This window comes from Callorhinus ursinus, unplaced genomic scaffold (assembly GCF_003265705.2).
Source record: "Callorhinus ursinus isolate GAN/ISIS: 27379988/994484 unplaced genomic scaffold, GSC_fseal_2.0 scaffold103, whole genome shotgun sequence".
Lineage (NCBI taxonomy): Eukaryota > Metazoa > Chordata > Mammalia > Carnivora > Otariidae > Callorhinus > Callorhinus ursinus.
In genome coordinates this window covers 288,285-310,372 of record NW_027397165.1, presented here as the reverse complement: position 1 = coordinate 310,372, position 22,088 = coordinate 288,285, and the positions used below count along the sequence as shown (strand labels likewise).

At 44.7% G+C, this 22,088-nt stretch overlaps 1 protein-coding gene across 3 annotated transcripts in view; it reads left to right on the top strand.

The window, feature by feature from the left end:
* The window catches only part of SMC1A (structural maintenance of chromosomes 1A), a 48,586-nt gene that overhangs the window by 10,532 nt on the left and 15,966 nt on the right, over positions 1-22,088 (top strand). For all 3 annotated transcript variants that reach the window (XR_012377049.1, XR_012377048.1, XM_025852017.2), the window contains exons 10-24: positions 168-353; positions 445-624; positions 736-882; positions 979-1,116; positions 1,955-2,071; positions 2,177-2,283; positions 5,486-5,627; positions 7,682-7,827; positions 7,918-8,071; positions 9,110-9,220; positions 19,065-19,221; positions 19,704-19,858; positions 19,980-20,131; positions 21,258-21,327; positions 21,614-21,724. Coding sequence is in view for 1 of the 3 variants with exons in the window: in XM_025852017.2 (XP_025707802.1) it covers positions 168-353; positions 445-624; positions 736-882; positions 979-1,116; positions 1,955-2,071; positions 2,177-2,283; positions 5,486-5,627; positions 7,682-7,827; positions 7,918-8,071; positions 9,110-9,220; positions 19,065-19,221; positions 19,704-19,858; positions 19,980-20,131; positions 21,258-21,327; positions 21,614-21,724 (2,073 nt within the window). In the remaining 2 variants the exon portion in view is untranslated. The remainder of the gene's footprint in view (positions 1-167; positions 354-444; positions 625-735; positions 883-978; positions 1,117-1,954; positions 2,072-2,176; positions 2,284-5,485; positions 5,628-7,681; positions 7,828-7,917; positions 8,072-9,109; positions 9,221-19,064; positions 19,222-19,703; positions 19,859-19,979; positions 20,132-21,257; positions 21,328-21,613; positions 21,725-22,088) is intronic.

Sequence of the window (22,088 nt, the reverse complement as noted above, 5' to 3'; positions counted from 1 at the left end):
TGACTGAAGTGATTGTTGCTTTGGGGCCAGAGTAAGGTTTTCCTCCATAGCACGGAAGCTGTATTTCTCACACAGATTTTGGTCTGCCCCTTTCTGAGCTGGGAATTGGGGTTCTTGAGCCAGTTCCCAAAAGCCTCATGCTTTAATTCTCTTCTGACTTTCCTCAGTATGGCCGCCTCATTGACCTCTGTCAGCCCACACAGAAGAAGTATCAGATTGCTGTAACCAAAGTTTTGGGCAAGAACATGGATGCCATTATTGTGGACTCTGAGAAGACAGGCCGGGACTGTATTCAGTATATCAAGGAACAGCGTGGGGAGCCTGAGACCTTCTTGCCTCTTGACTACCTGGAGGTGAGGCTGGTGGGGATGGGGTCAGGGCAGTGTGAGAGGGCCCCTCCTCCTAGCCCTCCGTGTTCTGCCACTTACCGAGCTGTTTCCACAGGTGAAACCTACAGATGAGAAGCTCCGGGAACTGAAGGGGGCCAAGCTGGTGATTGATGTGATTCGCTATGAGCCACCCCACATCAAAAAGGCCCTGCAGTATGCTTGTGGCAATGCCCTCGTCTGTGACAATGTGGAGGATGCTCGCCGCATTGCCTTTGGAGGCCACCAGCGTCACAAGGTTTGGATTCCCTTGTCCTCATTGGAGGTGGAGAGTCCTTGTCCACATTAGTATTGGAGATTCTCCTATTCATCTTCTCCTCCTCTTCTCTCTTCTCCCTACTGTGTGTAGACAGTGGCACTGGATGGGACCCTGTTCCAGAAGTCAGGGGTGATCTCTGGTGGGGCCAGTGACTTGAAGGCCAAGGCTCGGCGCTGGGATGAGAAAGCAGTAGATAAATTGAAAGAGAAGAAGGAGCGGTTGACAGAGGAGCTGAAAGTAAGTCAAAGGCAGCACCGTCCCTAGGGGTTGGACTCCTAAGGCCAGGCCGGCCAGTGCCCTTCTTACCCCCTACCCCTTCCCTGTCGACTTCAGGAGCAGATGAAGGCAAAGCGGAAAGAGGCAGAGCTACGTCAGGTGCAGTCTCAGGCCCATGGACTGCAGATGAGGCTCAAGTACTCGCAGAGTGACCTGGAACAGACCAAGACACGACATCTAGCCCTGAATCTACAGGTGGGGCCTGGCCTTCATCCCTGTCCTCCAAAGGCTACCCTCACATGGCATTCCTGGCTGAGGTTTCTTTGGGGGTGTGGGGGGGTGGGAACTTGTCCCATCTCCCTCTACCCAGCCTGCTTCAGGGAACCAAGCATAGCAGTCAGCCAGCCAGGGTTTCAGATCTCAGCCCTGTATGACGGGAGGCAACTTACTTAATATGTCAGTATCAGGTTTTCATCTGTTTGTAAAATGGGAGTCAGAATTACCACCTGCTTTATACCATTCTTAAAAAGATTGAATGAATTCATACATGTAAAGTAATTAGACTGATTCCTTGAACCCAGTAAGTGCTCAGTAAATATTAGATGCTATTATTAGCATCATTTATTCAACAGATACCTAAGCTGTTTCGAAAAGTGAACTGAAAGTAAGTACAGGCATTTCAGTCTCTGTGGGTGGGAGTTCTTCTAGGTGTGTTAATGTGTTTGATCATGGGGTGCCCACCGAGACCAACCTGGAGGCATTATGTAAAATGTAGTAGAAATATCTTTTTACCTTTTTCTAAAATCAAAAGTCTCAATTCCAAAGGTTATACATAAGGGAGTGTGGACCTATAATTGACGATGTTTACTGTGTGCCCAGCCCTGTGAGTTGAAGCTGGCCGACTGGAGGCCGGGGAGGAAGCTGTGTGATGGTTCACGTGGGAGATAATGGAACCTTTACTGGGTAGTTCTAAGCCACGTTTTCTCAGCATGTTGGAGCGCTAGCTCTTCCTGTCCAGGGGCCAGTGTGCTCAGAGTGGCTCTTTCCTTCAAGGAGCCTGGTCTCTTTTTTCCCTCAACCCTGTTTCCTGCAGGAAAAGTCCAAACTGGAGAGTGAGCTAGCCAACTTTGGGCCTCGCATTAATGATATCAAGAGGATCATCCAGAGCCGAGAGAGGGAAATGAAAGACTTGAAGGAGAAGATGAACCAGGTTGGTAGGGGCTGAACCGTGCCAGCATATGCAGTGGGGCAGGACGGGGCTGGCAGCAGCACTCTGACCTGAAGGACCTTTACCCTCCCTCGCTTCTCCCCTCAGGTAGAGGATGAGGTGTTTGAAGAGTTTTGTCGGGAGATCGGTGTGCGCAACATCCGGGAGTTCGAGGAAGAGAAGGTGAAGCGTCAGAATGAAATTGCCAAGAAGCGGTAGGTGGAAGTACGGGTACAGGAGGACTCGGGGGTGTCCTTGAGCCCCCAGCCTGATATCCTGGGAAGTCACATGGCATCATAAGACAGGGAGCAGCTCTTAGAACAATGGGTGTTTACTGTAGGTCAGCTTTAAAGAACAGGGACATCAGGGAGGTGGTGTGGCATAGTCTTGTGGTTAGAGTGCCAGCTTTATTTATCTATTTATTTAATTTGTTTATTATGTCAGAGTGCGCGTGTGCGCACAAGCAGGGGGAGTAGCAGGCAGAGGGAGAGGGAGTAGCAGGCAGAGGGAGAGGGAGAAGCAGGCTCCCTGCTGAGCAAGGAGCCTGATACGGGACTTGATCCCAGGGCCCCGGGATGAGGACCTGAGCTGAAAGCGTTTGCTTAACCGACTGAGCTACGCAGGTGTCCCAAGAGTGCCGGCTTTAAGCATGGTTTACCTGGGTTAGAATCCTAGCTTCCCCAACTTGTTATCTTGGGCAGTGAGTGACTCGACCTCTCTGTCTCTGAGCCCTAGTTTCTTTATCTGTAAAGTGGATTAATACTGATGCCTATCTCATGGCATTATTGGGCAGATCAGATGAACTAGTCTTTCTAAAGCATTTAGCATAATACTTAGCACCTACTAAGAGTAGTAAATGCTAGCTTTTATTATTGTCATTTTCCTGATAGGCAATGGGGTGGGGTCTGGGAGGAATGAAGTTCTAGGTTAGAAGAATAGTAAGAACAAAGCAACAGTTTCTCTTCTCTTCCCCTCTTTAGTTTATCCATTCATTTAACAAACTTTTCTTGAGTACCTATGTTGTACCAAGTTGTCCTGTGCTAGGTATTGGTGGGGAGATAGGGGTGAGACAGACAAACATGACAGTCTCTGAAAGAGGTCACTGCCTGGACCCTGGGACTCAGTCTGCAGTTCATGTAGCCCATGGCCCATATAGTAAATAGTCATTGCCCTCTACCCCTAAGCCAGGCTCAAGGGATATAGAATGGACTCTGAGACTGTCCCTGTCCTCAGAGAGTTATGGAATAATTGGGAAGACAAACAAGTGGGTCAACAATTTCAGAACAGTGTCCTTGATGTACATAGAAAATACAGAGGAAGTGTTCAGAGAACTGCAAATCAAGAGGAAAAATAAAAACGGGAGACCCAGTAGAGAAATGGACAGAGGATGTAGTTAGCATTTCATGGAAAAAGAAGCACACATGGCTGATAACTACAAATTGATGTTCAGTCTTGTTCCTAATCAGCAAACTACAAATTAAAACAGTCTAGCAGTGTTTGGTGAAAATAAGTCTACATAAGCTCTGTGACTTAGCAAAGCCACTCCTGGCTGGGTATATATCTCAGAGAGTCTTGCCACTGGGTCACAAAGAGACACATTCAGGCTTGTCTGTCTTGGCATCATTTGTGGTAGTAGGATGTTGGTGGCAATGTGGACAGCCATCACTTATGGAAAATACAAGTTATAAATGTGATGAATATACAGACTATACAATACTGTGTAGCAGTTCAAAGCAGGAACTGGATTTATAGGCAGTAACATGGGTAAATTTAGAACACTGCGTTTGTGTAAGTTTAAAAACAAGCATACTTACAAGGATATGCATTCTTAAGGCTATACATGTATGTATGTATGTATACACGTACATCACTTTGGAGTACATGCTCACCATAGGGAAAATAATGGGAGTGGAAATCAGGGATGGAGACAAGGGTCTTGCACAGACAGCGAACATCAGTGTGTAATGAACTGTGGGATATAATTAACTGCACCAAAAAGGGAGAAAGCCCAGAAAAGTGTAATAGAAACAAAGAACCTGCTCACAGCTGTCAGGAAAGCTTTTACAGAACAAGAAGTGATGAACTAGATGTCTGTAGAGTGAGTAGGACTTAGCCAGCTGGGCAGCAGACAGAAGGGAGTTCCAGGCAGTGAGAACAGCATGCTCAGAGGTGTGAGAGAGTATACCTTGTACTGGAAACTAAGTATTTTTTGAATGTCTGGAGCATATAAATGGGGTCAGGAGGAAGGCGGGGGTGGTGGACAGGTCAGCAGGGGCCAGATCACAGAGGGCTTTATGAGTCATGCTTAGGAGATTTGACTTAAAATTGCATAGCTCAAAATTATAGAGTTAATTACATTCCATTTGGATTATAGTGACTAATAGGTTTAAGCTGCTAGCATGACATCTGGCAGCATCTGTCACACCATATTGGGGAGTGGGGAGGCAGTTGGAAATTAGTCCTGCCTGGCCTGCTAGTATCTGGATGCTGGTTATATACTCTTGAGTTTCCGAAGAGACAGGGAGCAGGGCAATGGCAGGAATCTAGTATGTTCTCCATGGCTTTTTTTTAACTACCCAAGCTCTGCTCCTTGAAGGTTCTGGGATATGGGTGTGTTGGGGGGGGGGTGATAGTTGGAAAGAATCAAAGCCCATGAGCAAATGTGAGCAGAATGCAGCCAGTATACCTGTCAATAATGATGGTAACTAAAATTTATTAAGTTCTTACTGGGTGTCCAGCATGCTTCTCAGGACTTGATGCATATTAATTCATTAAAAAATCTCCCAATAACTCTTGAAGTAAGTACTATTGTTATTTCCATTTTACACATGAGACAGAGGCGTGGAGAGTATAACTTGCCTGAGATTACACTACTAGTAAATGGCAGGGTTTGGATGCCAGACCTCTTTTCCCATCATATTATATTGCGATGGTGCCATAGGAGAAGGAGCCTGGATTTTGGTGTTAGACCTGGCTTCCAATCTCACATGTGCCCATTTACTAGCTGTATGGCCTTGGGCAAGGTCTTTTACCTCTTGGCCCATGTTTCCTTATTTGTAAAATTAGGACGATAATGCTTACTTGTGGAACTATTAATTAGAGGATTAGAGGTAATTATGTAAAGTACACAGGAACTTAATAAATAGGAATTATCATAGCTGGTGGATTCAGGTGGACGTTTTTGTACCTGAACCGGGGAGGGCTCTGGAGTCTTCCAGTATATAAAAGGGGATTAGTGGAGTTTGGCCCAATCTCCCCTGCCTTGTGCCATATCCACAAGGTTAGGCTGAGGGACTTAGTTCTCCATCTTCAGGGAACAGTTTTATGTGGATGTGAAGGCATGAGCTGAGTGGTGACTGAAATTCAGCAGTAACCGAATCCCTGCATCCTGGACCTAGTTCTCCTTTCTCCCCACAGTTTGGAGTTTGAGAATCAGAAGACTCGCTTGGGCATCCAGTTGGATTTTGAAAAGAACCAACTGAAAGAGGACCAGGATAAAGTACACATGTGGGAGCAGACAGTGAAAAAGGATGAAAATGAGATAGAAAAGCTCAAGAAGGTAAGGAAGGAGAGCATAAAAAGGCATACTAAAAACTGGGAGGAAAAATTGGAAGAGATATGATAGAAGGATAATATCCATAATTTCAAAAGCCCCATTGAAATAAGGAAACACCAAGACCTAAATAGGGGAAAAAAAAAATGAGTAAGAGGCACAAACAGTTCAAGATGATTCAAATAGCCTGTAAACACATACACGTAATTTAGCCGTATTAGAAGTCAAAGAAATGCAAATTAAAGCAACAGTCAGATGTAATTTGTTTCCTATCACCTTACCCAAGATTTAAAAAAAAAAAAAACAACCCAGATGATTAATACTGGCCACGGTGCACAAGACCAGCATTCTTATGCCATTTGGCACCATCCATCAAGAGTCTTCAGGATATATTTATCTCCTCTTAGTCAGTAATACCTGAGGAAATCCAAAATGCTGGCACAGCTTCATGCATGGAGGTTGATGTTTATTACAAACATTTATAGTTCCATATTGGAAACTGTCCAGTGTCCTCTGGGAGTTAAGAGTTTAGCAAATTATGCTACGTTCATATATGTATTTGCGTAGTTTAATGGTCTTCAAATTTTAGTAATACACAGACCCCATTTAAAGACCTAAGATCTTTTTAAAAATATCCTTGATGTTAAATACATACAAACATACATACTTAGAGCTCTTCACCAAAAAGCGAGGACAGACTTATAACTTAATTTTTATAATTAACCACATTAATTTAGCACAACTGATGATGGTGTTTTGCTGAAACCTAGTCCCTCTTCATATTGCACCAGTGCTGCTGATGGCCACGGCTCAGTTTGAGTCGAGCTTGCCTGAGTCACTGGGTATTGTCTGACGACTCACTTTTCCTACATTCTTTCTCTTTAAATTCCTGTGAAACCTTTGTTCTTCCTACAGCATCCCCTCCTGAGGTGATTTGATCTCTTCACTTGGCTTAAACCTATCATTTGACTTTTATGTCTGCCTATGTTTGTTGTTGTTAGGGAGGTGTGTATGTATGTATGTGTGCGCTTGCATGTGTGTGTTTTCATTAAACCCTGATAATTAAAGTAGTCCTCTTTACTGTCACTGGAATCTTAAATGCAAATGCAGATCGGGCAGGAGTAAGTGGACAGCTAAGTGATCCAGAATCCTATTTCTATGACTTTTTAACTTTTTATTTTGAAATCATTTGAAACTTAGCAGAAAGTGGCAAGACTACTACAGAGAACTCCTGCCTACCTGCCACCAAGATTCACCAATCACTGACATGCCATATGTGTTTCTGCATTGTCTGTGTATGCATATTTTTATGAGCCATTTGGGAGGAAGTGGCAGATATGTCCCCTTTAAGTGACTTTAAGATCAAATTGAAAACCAAACGTTCTTCCTTTTAAAAAATCAGATCTATTAAGTAAGACTACAGTCCCCTTGACTGACCACTCTCAATGCCACTCCCTTTCCTCTTCCTGGAGCTAATCCCATGTAGTGGGTATTCTTCCAGACCTTATAGGCATTTAGTTAAATACTTGTACATTCATGTCCGTGTACTCAGAAAATACATAGTATTGTTTGTGTGTGTTTTTTTAAACATTGATGTTATATTGCCTGTGACAGTAATTTTAATGTGGAAAAGGTGCTCAAATATAACATTAAGTCAGAATATAGAGTTTTAATTGCAGTCTAGTCTCAACTCTGTAGAGTCTGTCTGTAAGTAGTGTTAGGAGGAAATAGGCTAACATGTTAATTGGTTGTCTCTGGCTGGTGGGATTACGAGTGATTTTTTTTTTTCCTACTTGATACTGTTTCAATTCTTTGTACTTTTCTATATCAGGCAACTTGTATAATGGGGTGTGGGGGGAGGGCAACCAAATTTGAAAAAAGATAAAGAGACACCTAAAGGGTGATGGTGGTATGTGAAAGGAGAGCTTCCTGAAGAGAGGCTCTGACATGCCTTGGAGGCTCCTTCTGCCTGGTGGAGAGGGTAGGGGGCAAGGGGAGAAGATCTTAGAGGAGATGAGGAAAACGTTCACTTCTTGTCCTGTTCCCCCTGCTGGGACCAGGAGGAGCAAAGACACATGAAGATCATAGATGAGACCATGGCCCAGTTACAAGACCTGAAGAATCAGCACCTGGCCAAGAAGTCGGAGGTGAATGACAAGAATCATGAGATGGAGGAGATTCGTAAGAAACTGGGGGGCGCCAACAAGTGAGTGGGTTCAGGCCTGGGGTTGGGGGACCTAGGTAGAGCAGGCAGCCTGCTGGATTTGGATCTCACCTCTCTACCTGGACCTTTTAGGGAAATGACCCATTTACAGAAGGAGGTAACAGCCATTGAGACCAAGCTGGAACAGAAACGCAGTGACCGCCACAATTTGCTGCAGGCTTGCAAGATGCAGGATATCAAGTTGCCGCTGTCTAAGGGCACCATGGATGACATTAGTCAGGAAGAGGTGAGTATCAGATCACGGCTGGTGGTGGGACTGGCAATGAACAGCATTAACCAGGGAGGGGGGATGAAAGTGACTGGGGGCGGCGGGGGGAGAAGGGGGAAAGGGAAAAGGATGGTGGGCAGGGGTGGTGGGGGACAGAAGGAGGGATGCAGGGGAGATGAGGCAGGGCGAGGCTGTGAAGGCAGGTAGGGGAAAGGTAGTAGCCTTGGTATGAAAGGGAAGTTGAGTTGGGGGTGGTGCTGGATGGGAAGCCAGGAAAAGATGAAATCATTCTGTAACCTTAGGGACTTGAGCTAAAAACTCTAGCAGGTGTTGGATATTGCTAAGAGTGGCAATTGAGGGACATTAGCCAAGAGCAAAGGAAGATGGAAGATGGGGGACCTGAGAGATGATGGCTGAGCTGCAGTGAGGGAGGTTGGCCAGGAGAGGGTTGGGTAAGGGACATCAGCAATGCAGAGGTGACAAGGCTTAGTCATAGGAAAGGGAGGGACACTAGCCAATAGAGGAGCCAAGGCATTTTATGCACTGAAGGTGAAGATTGGTAGCAAGGGGTGGGAACATTAACTGAGAGGAGCTTTGCATATATCTGTCTTAGACCTGGGCATGTATCTCAGCCCCACATGTCTCTCTCCCTCCCTCCTCCCAAATAGCGTTTCAGTTTAATTCAGCAAAATATTTTGAACACCAGAAATGTGCCAGGCGCCATGGTAACATGCGACATAATTACTCCTAATCCTAAACACAGCCCTGCCAGGCAGGCAGTATCCCATGTTACAGTTGAGGGTTTGTTTAAATCAGGTTTCCGGTGTCAGGATCTGAGCCATGACTTGCCCAGGATGACAGTGTTAGTCAGTGGTAGAGCCCGATTTTGAACTGAGGTCTTTGTGCCTTCAGAGCTGCTGTCCTGCCACAGGTGCTCCAACAAGGTGCTTCGAAAAGACTTTGAAGGCTACAAAGGAGCGCCCCCCCCCCAGCCCCCTTTAGAGGGGCATTCTGTGGCCAGTGTGCTCCATTGGACTCTCCCTCTCACCATTGCAGGGTAGCTCCCAGGGGGAGGATTCAGTGAGTGGTTCCCAGCGAACTTCCAGCATATATGCACGAGAGGCCCTGATCGAGATTGACTACGGTGACCTGTGTGAAGACCTGAAGGTGAGGATCAGCCACGGGGGCAGCGACATCCTCCCAGCTGTTCAAAGGGAGAGTCAGCCCACCCAGGGGCCCCATGGAGACCACAGCTAAAAAGAGGGGCAGGCTGGCGAGGAAGGGAAGGAGCTGTGCTTTAGGGGAACAGATACAGACGCATCTTCCACCACCACCCTCAGTTGCCCCTGTCCCTGCCTGCTGCCAGTCTTCCCCTTCCACGCATGTACACTTCTCAGCCCAGGTGCACACACAAAGGACATGCTCCTTTACAGCGAGCAGATGGGCCTTGGGTGTCCTCGGCGCTCTGTCCCCGGCTCCCTTCCCTTCTCACTTTTGGCATTCTCGCATCCTGGGTATCTGTTTTACCCCCTTGGCCCCAGCTGCCATGTGTGCTATGCTCCACAGGTACCTCAACCCCCAGCCTTCCCAAATCTGCTCTTTCTCCTCAATGCCAGCCACAGGTTCAAACCAGAAATCTGTGCCTCATCCTGGACGACTCCTCTCACTTTGCATATTCATTGAATTACCAAGCCCTATCCGTTTTACCTCCTAAATATCTGTTGAGTTCTGCCTTTTTTCTGTTTCCACTGTCTCTCAAGTACAGGCCATTTCACCTCTCACATGGCCTACTGCAGGAACCTCCTAAGCACTTCCTGATGCTTTCCCATCCATCCTTATGGCCAGGGGGACATGATTTTTTTAAAGAAATCTTTATTGTGGAAAATTTCAAACATACACAGAAATAGAATAATATAATGAACCCCAGTACCCATCACCCAGCTTCAACAGTTAGCAACATATGGTATCTCGTTTTCTATACCCCTCCCTTTCCAATTGGCATATTTTAAATCAAATTCCAGGTAACATTTCATTCATAATTATATCTCTAGAAAGAAGGACATTTTAAAAAACATAACAGTATCATACCAAAAAAAATTGAAGACTAACTGCAATATCATTTAATGTTCAGTAAATGTTTGGATTTGCACGAATATCCCATAAATACCATTCTTTAAAAAAAAAAAAAACCTTGGTCTGTATTTAAATCAGGATTCAAAGGAGGTTCATATGTTAAAAGTGGTCTCTTCTAGTCTGTACCATTTTCTTATCCCTTTTTATTTTTTTTATACCTGTTTATGGAAGAAATTGGGTCATTGGTCATGTACAATTTTCTACATTCTGAATTTGGCTTGATTATGTCCTATGATGTTATTTAACGTGTTCTTCCATTCCCTGTATTTCCTGTAAACTGGTACTTAAATCTAGGGTTTGATTGGATTTGGTTCATTTTTTGTTTATTTTTGGCAGGAATATATCAGGTGGTGCTGTCTACTTGTGAACTTTCTTTTGCGTCGCATAAGTTGACATTGAATGTCATTTTGATCTTTGTACTAAGTTTGGTCAGTGTTCAACATTACCTGTGAAATATTCTTGTCAAAAACTCCCACAAGGATCTGATCAAGCTTTTATGGCCACCAATTATATGAAACACCAGTGCCAGAGAACGTGTTAAATAAAAACACAGGGATGCAGTTAGCTAAATCCAGACTGTGGGAAACTATGGGCCTGGTCTCTTCCACTGATAAATGAAAGAAACCAAACAGAGGGAAAATTTTTATTGGCTATGAGAGACAAATCAACCAGCGGGAATATGTGGCATTTCTGTGAATCCATTGCAGAGAGGAAGGGGAATTTAGCTATTAAATGAGACTTAAGAGACAGATCAGCTAATTGCAATGTGTGTACCTTATTTGAAACCTGCTTTGAAAAACCTGTGAAGAATTTTTTTTTTTAACAAAACAATCAGGATAATTTGAACACTGACCAAAGAATTTATGATGTTCAGAAATTGCTGTTACTATTTTTAGGTGAGATGATGGTATTGTGGCTTTATTTTTTAAGTAGCCTTATCTTTTATAGCAGTGGTTCTCAATGGTGCATGGGTTTTGCCTCCCCAGGGGACTTTTGGTAATGTCCGGAGACACTTGCAACATCCACTTGTCATAATTGGTTACTGACAGTGTCTTGTAGGTGGATACAAGGGATGCTGCAAAACATCTTACAGTGCACAAAGGACAGCCCTCACAACAATGAGTCATCTGGTCCAAAATGTCAATAGTGCTGAGATTCAGAAACCATTTTAGAGATATACTGAAGTATTTGTAGATGAAGTGGTATGTCTGAGATTTGCTTTAGAATAATTGAAGATAGAAAGGAATTGAGTATAGATGGCAGAGTATTGGCCATGAGTTGATAATTTTTGAACCTGGGTATTAAGTACATGGGGGTGCATTATATTACTCTCTGCATTTTTGTGTCTGTTGAAAGTTTACATAATACAAAGTTAAGAGAAAAATAATCCTGATCAACAGGTTCAGGTATTGTTAGCCTGTCAATTTTTATAAAGTTCCTTGTCAGCCTTTCACAAGTTGGTTTTAGTAGCTTTTTTTTTTTTAAAGATTTTATTTTTATTTATTTATTTGAGAGAGAGCGTGCATGTGTGAGCTGGGGGTGGGGGTCAGCGGGGCAGGGAGAGAAGAGAATCCCAAGCAGACTCCCCACTGAGCACAGAGCCCAATGTCGGGCTCGATCTCAGGACCATGAGATCTTGACCTGAGCTGAAATCAAGAGTCGGGTGCTTAACTGAGCCACCCAGGCGCCCCGGTTTTAGCAGCTCTTAATGATCATTGCCTAGCTTTATCAAGGGTTGTAAAATGGTAATTTCCTAATTCTTCCTTTCCTCCTCCATTTATTTATTGGAATTCTAAAAAGAATTTTCCCATATCAACTATTTGGTTCCCTTGAAATACAGCCAGTACAGAAAAGGTAGGATAAATGCTTCATTCTTTTCCTTTATTTACTAGCTTTTGGAATGAGGCGGTTGCCCTTGTAACCTTTAAAGGTTTTTAATTTGTATTTAGTGTAAACTTAACTGTTTAAATGTATTTTGATGACTCTATTGGAGTCATTTTTCTTCTTGATGCCTCATATTGTCCCATCCTTGTCCAGTAGGAGCCACTTCAAGTTGATTTTTGTTCTTATTTTTAGATTTTTATTGAAAATTTCACATGGCAAAAGTAAAATAGCACAGTGCTATCTTGTATAGCCATCACCAATTTCAGCAGTTAGCAACTCGTGGCCAAACTTGTTTTATGTGCACCCCATCCACTTCCTCCTCTCTCCCCACCCCTGGGTTATTTAAAAATATAGTCAACCCTTGAACAACACGGGTTTGAACTGTGCGGGTCCACTTATACATAGATTTCCTTCAGTAAATATAGTACAGTACTATAAATGGATTTTCTTAACGTTTTCTTTTCTCTAGCTTACTTTACAATATGTGTTAATCACTGTTTATGTTACTGGTAATGATTCCAGTCGACAGTAGGCTATTAGTAATTTAAGTTTTAGGGGAGTCACAAGTTAATATATAAGTGGATTTTTGGCTGTGTGGGGGGCTGATGCCCCAACCCTCTTGTTCAAGGGTCAGCTGCAAATTCTGGACATCATGGCATTTTATTTGTAAATATTTCAGAATGTATCTCTAAAAGAGATAATTCTTAAAAATATCTAGAATCGTTATACCAAAAACCCAATAATTTCTTAATTTTGGAGCTAATTATAAAATAATTCCTTAGTATTATAATTAGTATTCACATTTCCCTGATTGTCATGCGCACACACACAGTGTACATACACACACACACACGTATCCATTCATCTGTTGATGGACGTCTGGGCTCTTTCCATAGTTTTTCCAGCTATTGTGGACATTGCTGCTATATACATTGGGGTGCAGGTGCCCCTTTGGATCATTGCATTTGTATCTTTGGGGTAAATACTGAGTAGTGCAATTGCTGGGTCGTAGGGTAGCTCTATTTTCAACTTTTGGAGGAACCTCCATACTGTTTTTCAGAGTGGCTGCACCAACTTGCATTCCCACAGTGTAGGAGGGTTCCCCTTTCTCCACATCCTCACCAACATCTGTTGTTTCCTGACTTGCTAATTTTAGCCATTCTGACTGGTGTGAGGTGGTTGGTTGATATGACTCTTAAGTCTCATTTAATCTATGGTAGTCCCCCCTTGTCTCTGCCTTCGCTTTCCATGGTTTCAGTTACCCGTGGTCAACCACAGTCTGAAAGCAGATGATCCTCCTTCTGACCTATCATCAGAAGGTCAGTAGTAGCCTACCTGGTGCTGTGTCACAGTGCCTATGTCATTCACCTTACTTCATCTCATAGTGTAGGCTTTTTTTTTTTTTTTTAAGATTTTATTTGTTTATTTGACACAGAGAGACATAGTGAGAGAGGGGGAACATAAGCAGGGGGAGTGGGAGAGGGAGAAGCAGGCTTCCCGCCGAGCAGGGAGCCTGATGCGGGGCTCGATCCCAGGATCCTGGGACCATGACCTGAGCCGAAGGCAGACACTTAACGACTGAGCCACCCAGGCACCCCTATGTAGGCATTTTTTATTATCTCACATCATCCCAAGAAGAAGGATGAGTACAATACAATAAGATAGAGAGCGAGACCGTTCATGTAACTTGTAATACAGTATATTGTTATAATTGTTCTATTGTATTATTGCTGTTAATCTTTTACGGTGTCTACTTTGTAAATTAAGCTTTATTGTAGGTATGTATGTATAGGAAAAAACACAGTATGTAGGCTTTGGCACTGTCCATGGTTTTAGACATCCACCGGGGGTCTTAGAATGTACCCCCGTAGATAAGGGGGACTACTGTATAAGATGCCCCTCCATCAGTTTTTATTTTTCTTTGCAGAATTTTTTGTTTTTGAAGAAATTGGCTCATTTCTCCTGAAGGATTTTTCACATTCTGTACTTTGTTGATTGTATCCTATGATTTTTTTTAAAGATTATTTAAGAGAGTGTGTGCATGTTCTTGAGCAGGGGGAGGGACAGATGGGGAGGGAGAGGGACAGGCAGACTTGGTGCTGAGTGCAGAACCCGATGTGGGGCTCGATCCCATGACCCTGACTGTGACCTGAGCTGAAACCAAGAGTCAGATGCTCAACCAACTGAGCCACCCAGGAGCCCCTGTATCCTATGATTTGTCTTGATGTTCCCCGAGAACAAAGCACAAAAATAGTTCTGATGTCCCCTGTAGTTCTTCCTATAAGTGGGTAGTTAGATCAGTGCTGTTAAATAGGGATATAATATGACCTACATGTCATATTTTAAAAAGTAAAATTAATTTTGATGCTGTATTTTTGCTTAGCCCAGTATATCCAAAAATTATTTCAGTGTATAAACACATAAAAATTATCGATGGGGTATTTGACAGTCTCTTTGTACTAAGTCTTGAAAATACAGTATCTATTTATGCTTCTGGCACATCTCAATTTGGATGCTATATTTTCCTCAGATATATTTGATCTGTATTTAGCTATCTTAAACTTTACGATAGAAAAAAAGAACCACATACCCATGTTTGTTCCAGATACACTTAAAAGTTTTCTAGTAACTGAGTATCAGTTTTTAAATGAGTCAACAGTCATTAAAATCAGTAGTCACATGTGGGCTTATGGCTACCGTATTGGACAGCTCAGATCTATAGGTTTGATTAGATTCAAGTTTGGGGGTTTGTTTTGGTCAAGAATACCTCATAAGTGACGTTGTTAACATCCATCAGGAGGCTGGTAATGTCTGGTTGTGGTTCTTTTTGTGTGATTTGCAGCTGTGGTGGTTATTGCCTAGATTGATTAATTTGTCTGTGGTTGCAAAATGGTGATCATCTTACCCTATCATTTCTTTGTTACCTGGAACACTGTAAAGAGAGATTTCCTCTTACCACTCATTTGGTTACCCTGAGATGCAGTTTATGTAGGAAAGGTGGATATATATGCACTTGATTCTTTTATTTACTAGTTTATAAAATAATGAGCCAGTTTTCTGACATTCTCAAGATTTGTTCACTGAGTTGTTTTCGTATCATTTTGAACTTATGGATTTAAACACATGAGATATGTTGCACTCTGTTGTGGTTATTATTCTTGTTGATCAAGTTGTTGCATCTTTGGCCGGTGGGAACCCATTCAGGTTGGCTTCTGAATCATTTTGACACAACTCTACAGTCTTTTATGTCTTCCCTGCTTGGTATGTCCAGTCTCATCCTTTACATTTCCCAAAATCTGGCATACCCCATTTCTCACTGAGGAGCGCTGACTTCTTGTAGTGGGAAATGCTGTTTAACAACTACCATCTGAACACCGGAGTGCTCATGACTGCTGGGTTGCTCAGTGCTTCTAGAATATTTCAGTATACTGGGCTACAAGATGCATTTTTTATTTTGAGGGAAAAATGTATCGTGAGTTCATATTGATACTTCAATTGAAATTGTAATTTTCACAGTTTAACGTCATTGATTTTATGTTTGTCTCCCCAGTTATTCTTGCTGAAAATCTTGGTTCCTAGCAACACTAACGTAATAACATATTTACTTTATTCTATTCTGTATATAATAGTTTGAAAATCACAATGAGGTATTATTAGTAACAACTTGATTATTGAAGATTTCCTTGAGGTCCTTTTTGCCGTTAAGCTAATAGCTAATTGGGCATGTACAGCCATGTTCCTATATTCTTAAAGTAATTTGAAAGAATTCTCTGAATGTTGGGCGCCTGGGTGGCTCAGTCGTTAAGCGTCTGCCTTCAGCTCAGGTCAGGATCCCAGGGTCCCGGGATTGAGCCCCACATTGGGCTCCCCGCTCAGCGAGAAGCTTGCTTCTCCCTCTCCCACTCCCCCTGCTTGTGTTCCCTCTCTCGCTGTCTCTGTCAAATAAATAAATAAAATCTTAAAAGAAAAAAAAAGAATTCTCTAAATGTTTAACCAACTTAATATATTGTCATGTTTATTTAGTTTTCCATTTTAAGGGGGTTGCTCATTTTTGCATTTTAAAGATTTATTTTTCCAACTTTATTCTGAAAATTTTCAAACCTACAGAAAAATTGGAAGTACAGTACAGTGAACACCCATATACCTTTCACTGTAGAATATTTTTCTACAATGATTATATTTCCAGTTTTTTTCTCTCTCCATCTTAGTTGATTTCCCTCCCTCCACACTACAGTTTTTTTTTTTTAAGATTTTATTTACTTATTTGAGAGAGAGAGGGAATGAGAGAACACGAGAGGGGGGAGGGTCAGAGGGAGAAGCAGACTCCCTGCTGAGCAGGGAGCCCGATGTGGGGCTTGATCCTGGGACCCCAGGATCATGACCCGAGCTGGAGGCAGTCGCTTAACCAACTGAGCCACCCAGGCGCCCCCACGTTTTTTGTTTTTGCTGAACCATTTGAAGGAAGTTACAGACTTGAACTCTAAATACTTCAGCATGCTAAGAACAAGGGATTCTGTTCCATAACTGCAATTCCATATTACACCTAAGAAAATAATAATTTCATATCTAATATCGCCCATATTCACATTTCCTTAGTTGTTCCAAAGTGTTTTTTATAATTGTTTGTTTTAAACTGTGATCCAATCAAGGTTTATGTATTGCTTTTGGGTGTTCTATCTTTTTAGTTTCTTTTAATGTGGAGCAGTCCCCTCACCTTTTTTCATGACACTGATCTTTTGAAGAGTCTATGTGTTGTCTTGAATGGATATTTTTTTTTAAGATTTTATTTATTTATTCATGAGAGACAGAGAGAGAGAGGCAGAGGGAGAAGCAGGCTCCCAAGGAGCAGGGAGCCTGATGTGGGACTTGATCTCAGGACCCTGGGATCATGACCTGAGCTGAAGACAGACGCTTAACCATCTGAGCCACCCAGGCGCCCTTGAATGGATATATTTGTTTCCTATCATTATTGCTTAATTTGTTCCACCTACCCTTGTGTTTCCTATAAATTGGAAGTTTGATCTCATCTGGAGGCTTGATGGATTTGGGTTAAGTAATTTTTTGGCCAGAACATTTCACTGGTGATGCTGTGTACTCTATATTGCATCTTGCCATGAGGTATGTAATGTGAGGATGTGAGGATTCATGATGTTAAGTTTGATCCTCTGTTAAGGTATCAATTGCCAGATTTCTTACCTTTGTAAGTAGTAAGTAATCTTTAGGGGGATTCTTTGGTATCTTGTGAATATCTTGTTCCCAACAGTTTTTTGGCCCTGTGGTTTTCACATTTTGATTTAATTTTTTTGGTAATTCTGTAAAATCTTCATATGCTTCTAAAACCAAAAGTATACTTACAGGTACATGAAGAGAAGTTTCACCTTCTTCCTTGTCCCCTTCGCCTCCATTCCTCTCTGTGTAATCATTTTAATTAGTTTTTGGAATTATTCTTTTTTTGTTTTATGTTAAAAATATGAATATGTTTGTATGTAAATATACTCATATTCCTTCTCTTAGATAAAAAATTGGCATTCTGTTGTGTACCTTGCATATTTCACTTAAACGTGAAATATCCAAGAGACCTCTTCATAACAATATATAGAGATTTATAGAAGGGCTTTTCTAAAATATATATATATTTATGTATACATTTGTGCATATTCATGTCCTTCCTGTGCTTGAAGTCTTTCAGTGGTACCTCACCTCCCTTGGGATAAAGTCCAAACCTCTTTAAGACTTAAAAGGCCCTTTATCATTGGGCTTCTGTACGTCTCCAGCCTTGCCTCTTCCCCCCAGTGTGCATGCACGTGCATGTGCGTGTGTGCATGCGCGCGCGCGCACACACACACACACACACACACACAGTTGCTATTATTGCCATACTGAATTGCCCTTTTTTTTGGCTTTTGAAATTTATTAAAATTGATTACTCTTTTGTTTTGTTTTAAGATTTTATTTATTTGACAGAGAGAGACACAGCGAGAGAGGGAACACAAGCAGGGGGAGCGGGAGAGGGAGAAGCAGGCTTCCCGTGGAGCAGGGAGCCCGATGTGGGGCTTGATCCCAGGACACTGGGATCCTGACCTGAGCTGAAGGCAGACGCTTAACGACTGAGCCACCCAGTCGCCCCCAAATTGATTACTTTTTTGAATTGCTTTGATTTCCTTGAATGAACCATGAGCAGATCCTTGATTTTGCATGTGATGCTCCTGTCTGCGTAGACTGTTCCTTCTCCCTGTCCTCACTATTCATCCTGTGGGCCTGAGCTTAAACATATTTCTGGAGGCCTTCCCTAGCCCGAGTCTGAGTTAGGTGTCCTTCTTATGTGCTGACCCAACACCATCTGTTTATCATTGTTTTGGTGTTCACTGTACAGTGTTCTGATTGTTTACATATATGCCTTCCTCTGTTAGTCCATGAGCTCTGTAAGCACAGGAACCATGGCTCACAGGATATGAGGGCCCCAGTGCCTGGCATTTGGAAGGCATTCTGTAAATATTTATTGGCTAAAAGTGGCAGAAAGGCACAAACCCAGACATGCATTGTAATATCCATAAGACCTAAAACCAAACTCAAATGGAATTTGCTCAGATGTGGTGATCTGAGAAGAAAACGTGAGTTGCCTTATTCATTGTGGAGCTGTAGTCCAGACCAGCCTGTGTGGGAGCCTCTAGGTCACCCTGGGATGGTGCTGGCTCATGGCCTGGGCTGAGAGCCAGAGAGGGGCACCACCAGCTGCTCCTCCTGAGAGACAGAGAGGTTGACAGGGCCTGGGGGAAGGGCTAGAGATGAGAAAGTGGCATCAGCCTGTAATTTCCAGGGATGGTGGGAATGGTTACTGTAGGTAGGACGTGGTAGAAGGAGCCGAGCTAGGAAAGAAGAACCTGCCTTTGGCATGGGAGCAAGTCCTCAGGCCCTGCTTGGTGGAGCATCTCTTGTGGGGGCCTGAGCACAGGGACCTGGCCCTTCCTGATGTCGTTGAGCCTGCATTTTACAGGATGCCCAGGCTGAGGAGGAGATCAAACAGGAGATGAATACACTGCAGCAGAAGCTGAATGAGCAGCAAAGTGTACTCCAGCGTATTGCTGCCCCTAACATGAAAGCCATGGAGAAGCTGGAGAGTGTCCGAGACAAGTTCCAGGAGACCTCAGATGGTAAGATTTTCCCCTTTTACTTTTACTGTCTAAGGGGAAGACAGAAGGCTGGAGTTACGGCAGGGGCCTGTTACACATCACAGCAGCTCCCCTATTTATGTGCTTTCTGGAAACTCCCAAGAGCCCTAAACAGTAGGGGTTAGTTACCACACCTGTTTTATGGAGTAGAAAAACCTCTCTGAGGTTCAGAGAGGGTGAATGGCCTACCCAAGGTCTCACAGCTGGCTGCTGGTTGAGCCCAGGGTAGAATTCATGTTTGTGTGGCTCCAAGCCCACGTTTCTTCCTTTGTGCTATGTGGCTGGCCCGATGGTTACAAGTGATTGTGGGGCCATTTTCCTGGGGCCCTCCCCAGACATTCCTCTCCCTTTGGGATGTCCCTGCTCTGTGGATTGTCATTTACAGGTCATTCTTGCCAGGGTGTGGTCCTCTGCCTTGGCAGAGCCTGGGCACTGAGGGGTCACCTGTCTTTCCCTCATGGCAGAGTTTGAGGCAGCCCGAAAGCGAGCCAAGAAGGCCAAGCAGGCATTCGAACAGATCAAGAAGGAGCGCTTTGACCGCTTCAATGCTTGTTTTGAATCTGTGGCCACCAACATCGATGAGATCTACAAGGCCCTATCCCGCAACAGCAGTGCCCAGGTAGGCTGGAGTCCCTTACCCAGCTAGCCCCCACCATCACATTGCCCTTCCTTTTAGGCTTCCTGTCCCTGTCCTCATCTAGACCCAAACCCAGATCCTGACCCATCTGCCTTCTCCCTAGGCCTTCCTGGGCCCCGAGAACCCTGAGGAGCCCTACCTGGACGGCATCAACTACAACTGTGTGGCTCCTGGCAAACGCTTCCGGCCTATGGACAACTTGTCAGGGGGGGAGAAAACAGTGGCGGCTCTGGCCTTGCTCTTTGCCATCCACAGGTAAGGCTGCTCCTCCCAGAGCAGTTGACGGAGAGACTGAACTGAGGCCGCCAGAGGCTCTGGGGCCCAAGGACATGCAGAGATCTGCAGAGGTGAAGATGTTCTGGTGGAATCTGGATTGCGTCCCTGTTTCCCTACCTACTACAGCACATCTGGCCTTGGTTTCCTGGACTTGTCTTTCCCATCCACCCTCATCCACTCAGCATGCCCTCACTGGCCCCTGCATGTATTCAGTCCCACCACCAGGCTTTTGCTTACATGGTTGCTGGCTAATTAGCCCTTTCTGTGCAAATCTAGCTTGACCATCACCACGCCTTCACATCTCATTTTCCTCCTCCTGTTCCTCTAGGAAGCCTGCTTTGACCAGCTGTGGCATACCCTGACCTCCCCCTCCTGAATGCCAGTAGTACTTGAATCTGACCCCCACAACTTAATACTTGATTGTACAGTGTCATTCAGCGAGCATTTCTTGAGGGCTGCTCTGTACCAGACTCTGTTGGGGGATTAGGGACACAGATGTGTCAGACATGGTCTCTGTCCTTGAGGAGCTCATGGTCTAGTGAAAGCCAGATGTGTAAACAGTGAGCTAAGTGTTGTAACTGGGTGAGTGTGTGTGCTATGGATGCACAGAGGAGGGACACCAACCCAATGCGGGGGAGGGTGTGGGTGGCCAGGAAAGGCTTTCGAGGGCAGGTAACACTTGAGCAGGAAATGCAAAGGATGAGTAGAAGTTAGCCGAGACACCAGGAGGCGTTCTAGGCAGTGGGTGCCGCATGTGCCTAGAGGCAGGGAGCCACAACAGCATGGCGCAGGTGGGTGGGGTAGACCTCCAGGTAGCTTGGACAGTGTGGTCAGAGCCTAGGACAGCTTTATCTCCCCAGCCGGTCTGGAAGCTCTGGAGAGAACCATGTCTTCTGGTTCTGTAGGATCCTGGAGCATAAGGTTGGATGCACAGGAGGGTTCAGTTGGTAAACTGGCCTTCCGGGGCTCAGGCAACGTTAAGACCTGGGTTTTTTAGTCTCTGAAGAAGTGGAGGGGGATGCTGGCCTTGTGTGATGGGCCCTGGGGCTATCCTGCCCCACCCCTGCCCCCATCAGTGTCAGCTCACCTACTGGTTCCCTCCCAGCTACAAGCCAGCCCCCTTCTTCGTCCTGGATGAGATCGATGCTGCCCTGGATAACACCAACATTGGCAAGGTGGGTGCAAGGAAAGTGGGGCCCGGGAGGGAGGCCCCTAGGTTGGGGCTGGGTTTCAGGGAGCAACTCCTGAGTGTGCTCTAGCCGTTCCTGCTGCCTGCTCTCTGTGCCCGGGAGGCTGGGCCCAGGGTCATCCATCCACGCCGTGCTAGTCAGTGGCCTCTCAGCCTCTCTTCCCCTTACCCTCCACCCCTTACCCCATCCCTCTGCCTCTGGTTCTGACTGGAAAACACAAGGGAGTCTTAAGGCTTCAGCCCTGCTAAGTGCCTGGCGGCCCCTCCCACAGGTGGCAAATTACATCAAGGAGCAGTCGACTTGCAACTTCCAGGCCATCGTCATCTCTCTCAAGGAGGAGTTCTACACCAAGGCTGAGAGCCTCATTGGAGTCTACCCCGAGGTAGGGCGGGCCTGGCTCAGGAGCCAGCCCCACTCTCCCTGCCTGACTCCCCAGGGCAGGAAGGGAAGGCTGCAGTGGAGGGCCACGGGGGCGGGGGAGCATAGGGACTCAGGTCCTGAACAGCCATCTGGGCTTGTTGGAGCCCTGCCCTAGAGGCTTAGCCTGCCCAGCTGGGCAGGGCTATTGCGTCTGGGGACAGGTGGAAAGGCCAGGCAGAAGAGCCAGACAGCAGAGAAAAGGAGGAGAATGCAGAGGTAGGCAGGGAGAGAAGGCACATGGGACCGAGCACATCCTCTCACACCCAGAGAGAACCATTGCCTGGGCTTTGGGCAGGTATGTAGGGAGGAGGGTTTGAGGCCCCTGG